Source organism: Camarhynchus parvulus, unplaced genomic scaffold, assembly GCF_901933205.1.
Source record: "Camarhynchus parvulus unplaced genomic scaffold, STF_HiC, whole genome shotgun sequence".
Lineage (NCBI taxonomy): Eukaryota > Metazoa > Chordata > Aves > Passeriformes > Thraupidae > Camarhynchus > Camarhynchus parvulus.
The window spans coordinates 5,415-11,652 of NW_022148922.1; the positions used below are offsets into that span (position 1 = coordinate 5,415).

Genomic DNA, 6,238 nt, shown 5'->3' on the forward strand with positions numbered 1-6,238 from the left:
CCTTTAGAAGTGGGAGTGCAGATGCTACCAAGCCTGTCAGCATTTGGAGTGATTCCCCTGACAAATCCTGAATATCCAGCCTTGTCCCTCTGCCACATGGCCACAAATCCAGGGCAGTGGGGCAGGGATGGCTCCTCGAGAGCCCCCATGCACAGGCCTGGCTGCTGCTGGCACACTCAGCCAGCACAGCTGGAGCTCAGGCAGGGACCTGGGTGAAGGTTTGCCCAGAGCAGGAACAAGGCTGGGTGAGTCCCAGTGGGACAGTCTGCAGGGAATGGCCCAGGTTTGGCTCAGAGCAGCCTCTCCTGACTTGTCACTGTCCTTTCTCCATGAACAGGTCCCCATGTGCAGCCCCAGCAAATGTCCAACAGCAGCTCCATCAGGCACTTCCTCCTGCTGGCATTGGCAGACACGCGGCAGCTGCAGCTCCTGCACTTCTGCCTCTTGCTGGGCATCTCCCTGGCTGCCCTCCTGGGCAACGGCCTCATCATCAGCGCCGTAGCCTGCGGCCACCACCTGCACACGCCCATGTTCTTCTTCCTGCTCAACCTGGCCCTCAGCGACCTGGGCTCCATCTGCACCACTGTCCCCAAAGCCATGCACAATTCCCTCTGGGACACCAGGAACATCTCCTACACTGGATGTGCTGCTCAGCTCTTTTTTTTTTATTTCTTCATCTCAGCAGAATATTTCCTCCTGACCATCATGTGCTACGACCGCTACGTGTCCATCTGCAAACCCCTGCACTACGGGACCCTCCTGGGCAGCAGAGCTTGTGCCCACATGGCAGCAGCTGCCTGGGCCAGTGCCTTTCTCTATTCACTGCTGCACACAGCCAATACATTTTCCCTGCCCCTGTGCCATGGAAATGCCCTGGGCCAGTTCTTCTGTGAAATACCCCCGATCCTCAAGCTCTCCTGCTCTAAATCCTACCTCAGGGAACTCAGGGTCATTGCAGTTAGTGTGTGTTTGATATTTGGTTGTTTTGTGTTCATGGTTTTCTCCTATGTGCAGATCTTCAGGGCTGTGCTGAGGATCCCCTCTGAGCAGGGACGGCACAAAGCCTTTTCCACCTGCCTCCCTCACCTGGCTGTGCTCTCCCTGTTTGTCAGCACTGTCATGTTTGCCTACCTGAAGCCCCCCTCCATGTCCTCCCCATCCCTGGATCTGGCCCTGTCAGTTCTGTACTCGGTGGTGCCTCCAGCCCTGAACCCCCTCATCTACAGCCTGAGGAACCAGGAGCTCAAGGCTGCAGTGTGGAGACTGATGACTGGATGCTTTCAGAAACATTGAACTGCTTGCCAGTTTGTGCAAGTTGCTTGTAATAAAAGTCACCTTTGATACGTTTGTTGGTTTCATTTTGGAGGTTCTTTTACATTGTTTTACTTTTTTAATACTGTCCACAAAGAAATGTCATTTTTTGTGCAGTTTTCTCTCCACATTCCCTGTGGCCACAGACTGTGTCAGTGAGGGGTTGCATGCTCAGTGGCTTTAAAGGAACTAAAGGATCTCCCAGCAAAGTTTTCTTCAGAGATGCCCTTTTGTTGCCTTCTCTGGAGCTGCAGCAGCAATGTCTGTGTGCAGAGCTGGGGGCAGATCAGGGCTGGCACAGCAGCTCTGCTCCTGCTGGCCACACCATTCCTGATCCAGGCCAGGAGCCATTGGCCTTCTTGGCCACCTGGGCACACTGCTGGCTCATGTCCAGCCTGCTGTCCATCAGTCCCTGCAGGTCCCTTTCTGCCTGGCTGCTCTCCAGCCACTCTGTCCCCAGCCTGTAGTGCTGCAGGGGTTGTTGTGGCCAAAGTGCAGGACCCGGCACTGGGACTTGTTAAACCTCACCTTGTTGGATTTGGGCCCTGGATCCAGCCTGTCCAGGGCCCTGTGCAGAGCCCTCCTACCCTCCAGCAGATCAACACTCACATCCAGCTTGGTGTCATCTGCAAAGATGTCCTTGGTTCCATGGGGTCCCTCAGTGTCACAATGGCCTCTTGGTTACACCAGGCCCTGCACTGTCACACTGGTCTCCTTGGTTCCATGAGACCATGCAGAGCAGCAATGGACTCCTTTGTTCCATGGGGCTTCACAGTGTCACAATGTTCTCATTGGTGCTGCAGTTTCACAGTGGCCCCTTGGTTCCACGGGGCCCCAGGGTGTCACAGTGGCCCCATGGTTACATGATGTCCCACACTGTCACCATGGTCTCTGTGGTTCCACAAGTCCCCTCAGTGGCACAATGGACTCCTTTTTTCCACGAGGCCACACAGTGTCACAACGTTCTTCCAGATCCCTTGAGGCCCCATCGTGTCACAGTGGCCCCTTGGTTACACAGGATCCTGCAGTGTCACAATGTCCCCTTGGTGCCATGAGGCCCCGCAGTGTCAGAACGGCCCCTTGGTTCCACTGGGCCCTGCAGTCTCCCAATGGTCTCCTTGGTTTTGCAGTGTCAAAATGGTGAAACCCCTTGGTTACACGAGGCCCTGCAGTGTCACAATGGCCTCTGTGGTTCCACAAGGATGCAGAGTGTCACCGTGCACTCCCTGGTTCCATTTGGCCCCACAGCACCACAATGGACCCCTGGTTCTGTGGGGCTGCACGGTGTCACCATGGTTCCCTTAGTTCCACAAGGCCCTGCAGTGTCACAATGGCCCCAGAGTGTCCCAATCATCACAGAATGACAGAATCAAATAGGCTGGAAAAGACCTTTGGGATCATCAAGTCCGACCAATGCCCTAATACTGCCTTGTCACCCAGACCATGCCACTGAGTGCCACTGGGAGGGACAGTGACTCTGCCACCTCCCCCCTGGCCAGCCCATTCCAATGCCCACTCACCCTTTCTGTGAAGAACTTCTTCCTATTGTCCAGCCTGAACCTCCCCTGGTGCAGCTTAAGGCTGTGTCTTCTTGTCCTGCCCTCCAGCAGATCCACACTCACACCCAGCTTGGTGCCATCTGCAATTTGGGAATGGGGGACTGGAGACCATGTTGGACTGGCCCAGGCAGGACCTGGGGCCACCCCTGGACAATCCACGCTGGCTGGCTCTGATCCCTGGGCCATCCTGTGGGTGCCCTGTGCTGGAGTGGCACTCAAGGTGATCTGTTCCATAACCTTGCCGGGCACCCAGGTCAGGCTGACAGGCCTGGAGTTGCCGGGCCCCAGGCTGACAGGCCCTCCTCCTTCCAGCCCTGCTTGGGATGGGCTCACACTGGCACCTCCAGTGCTCTGGGACCTCCCTGCTGAGCCAGGACTGATGGTAAATGATGGAGAGCAGCTTGGGGAGCTCATCCACCAGCTCCCTCATCCTTCTGGGATGGATCCCATCTGATCCCACAGACCTGTGAGCACCTGAGTGGCTCAGCAGGTCCCCAGCTGCTTCCTCCTGGATTCCAGGGGCTGTTCTGCTCCCTGTGCCCATCTACCAGCTCAGGAGAACACTTGTCCTGAGGACAGCCTGTCCTAATATTGAACACTGATGAAGACAAGATGTTAAACAGTTCAGCCTTTTCTTTGGTTACCCTATTCTCCACTGCATCCAATAAATAGTAGAGGTTCTCTTTATCTGGTGTTTTGCTACTAATTTATTTATAGAAACTTTTCCTATTATTTTTTACAGAAGTGGCCAGATTAAGCTATAATTGAGCTTTCACCTCTTTCCTTTTCTTTCTGCAAAACCGAACAACATCCTTAAACAGTTGCCTGTTTCTCTCTTTTCAAAATGATGCACCTTCTTTTTTCCCTTAAGTTCTTACCAAAGATCCATGGGCAGCCAGGCCAGTCATTTTCCTCCCCAGCTCATCTTTTGCCACACTGGGACAGGCTGCTCCTTCCCCCTTAAGATTACTTTCTTGAAATGTGTCCATCCTTCCTGGACCCCTTTGTTTTTAAGGGCTGTTTCTTTTTAAAAAAATCTGTACCTTATTTGGCACTCCCCACATCTGCATCCTAAATAGGCCAAAGTCTGCCCTTCCGAATTAAAGTGCAGAAATTTTGTTGCTGCCCCTCCTTCTTTCACAGAACATTGAAATCTTGATTATTTCATGGTCACTGTGCCCCAGGCAGCCTCCGAGCCCCACATCTGCCCCCAGCCCTTCTCTGTTTGTGAACAGCAGCAGACAGAGCTTTCCTTGGCAGTGGGAGTGTCACCAAAAATTTGGTAAAACAGAAAACTCCTTAACCCCAATGTAGCATTAAGAAGCAGCATTCTTTATTCAGCTGGATGCACGGGGGAGAGCTCCTCCCAAAGCCCTGCATGCTGAGTACAGGAAAGTTTCTGTTTATTTTCTGTATTTTGCACACATATTCATTGATTGTCCTGGACTAAACACACATATGATAATCATTTCCCCAAAATCATTAACACATTTCCCCTCCCCTTTACCCATGTGTTCTTCTGTCCTGGGGTCTCTCTGGTGGTCCCTGGTGCTCGTGGACCCCAATGTTCCAGTGGGCCTGGCTGAGCTGGCAGGACACTGAGGCTGGTGAACTTCCAGTTCCCCTTCTCACACAATGGGCATTGTGTGGTTTCCATAGGCCTGGGGTTTTGGAGAACAAGCTCCAGGTGTGAGCTCACCTGGTGGAGACAATTTATCATCTGGTAACATGAGGTCACAGAGTGGGCTATGACATCACAGAGTGGGTTATGTGAGGTCATTGAGCAGCTATGACATCACAGCCTCTGTGACATCACAGAGTAGGATGTGACATCACAGGGCAGAGTTCTGGCATCACAGGGCAGACTATGACATCACAGAGCCATCTGATTATGACATCTGTAAGAGACCAGCTGTGTGACATTGGATTGTGGCATCAGAGACCATGACACAGGGACATCTGCTGTGACATCACAGAGCAGGCTGTGACATCCCAGAGGGGCTGTGTGACATCCCAGCAGGGCTGTGTCAGGTCACTGGGTTGGTCAGGTCCGCCCCGCCCCAGCCCCCCTCACAGTTTCTCCCAACAAGTCCAATGCTGTCCATGCCCAGCAGGGTCCCTGTCCCCCGGGATCCCCCGGCCCACCTGGAGCCACAGCCTCCACCAAAGGATGTTCCACAGGATCCACCCCAGAGCCTGACATGGGGACAAGGGGCCAGGGCTGTGTGACCAGGACATCAAGGACAGGGATTATCCAGGTCACTGGGGCCTGGGTTGGGTTGCCCAGGGCAGGAAAGATGTCTGGCAGCTGGAGCAGGGTCTGGGAAGGGCCTCCAAGGTGGGGCTGGAGCCCTTGGGCTGTGAGCAGAGGCTGAGGGAGCTGGGCTTGTCCAGCCCGGAGCAGGGAAGGCTGAGGGGCTCCTCATCCCAGCCTGGCAGTGCCAGCCAGGAGGGATGGAGAACACAGAGCCAGGCTCTTCACCGGGGGCCTGGTGGGAGACAAAAGCCAATGGGTGGGAGGGGAAAGAGGGGAGATCAGCCAGGACAGGAGGAGGTGAAATGAGTCAGGCTGGTTTCAGCATTTCCTCAACACCAAGAGCAGCCTGACCTCCCTTCTCCATCCACCACTGACAGCTTTGCAAATCAGGAATTGTTTGAGCTGTTTTGCCCCCACTCCAGGACGAGCATTCTGATACAAGAACTTAATTGTGTTTATATCTATCTCAGAACCATATTTGTCTGAAATCAATTTTAGTATGGAAATCACTTGTGGATGGTGGACTCATCAGATGCTGCTGGGACATTGCACATAAGCTCAGGGAAGAGTGCGTGATTGTTCATGGTCTGTTGACCATGAAGAGAAACTTTCTGTGCCTCTGAGTCTCACCAGTTCCTGACCCCCAAAGGACACAAACCTGATGAGTTGTGGTTCCCACTCCAGTGGCTGCACTTGGACCTCCCTCCATAGCCAGAGCAGAGCTCCCTTGTCCCAGAAAGTCCCTGGCAATGCAGGGATGAAGGAAACAGGACAGGCTGTGGGGATCAGGGGCAGGGCAGAGCCAGGGAGAAGAATGACTTTTGCATTTGATGGAGCTGTGCCTTCCCTTGGCTTTGTTGGCTGACAAGAAATGAACATCCCTCTGTGTCTGGGGCAGCTCCTTCTCCAAGGAAAGCAGGTGGGAGTTGGAGCCAAGGAGCTGAAAGCTGCAGGTGCAGCCTGGGCTGGAGGGAGCTCAGATTTGCACAAGGCTGCTCTGAGTGCCAGGGCTTGGATGGGGAAATGGTGGGGTGGGGGTAGGGACAGAGTCTGATTGATTGTCAGCCATGAAGGGTCTTGATTTTCATATCTATTCAAACTGCATGAGGAG

The 6,238-nt window shown here is 53.8% G+C and overlaps 1 protein-coding gene across 1 annotated transcript; it reads left to right on the forward strand.

Annotated features, from left to right (window-relative positions):
* Positions 1 to 360: 360 nt before the first annotated feature.
* On the forward strand, positions 361 to 1,293 carry LOC115917170 (olfactory receptor 14I1-like). The gene has a single exon (XM_030970900.1). It carries the CDS (start codon positions 361 to 363, stop codon positions 1,291 to 1,293), a length of 933 nt encoding a protein of 310 aa, XP_030826760.1.
* The last annotated feature ends 4,945 nt before the right edge of the window (positions 1,294 to 6,238 follow it).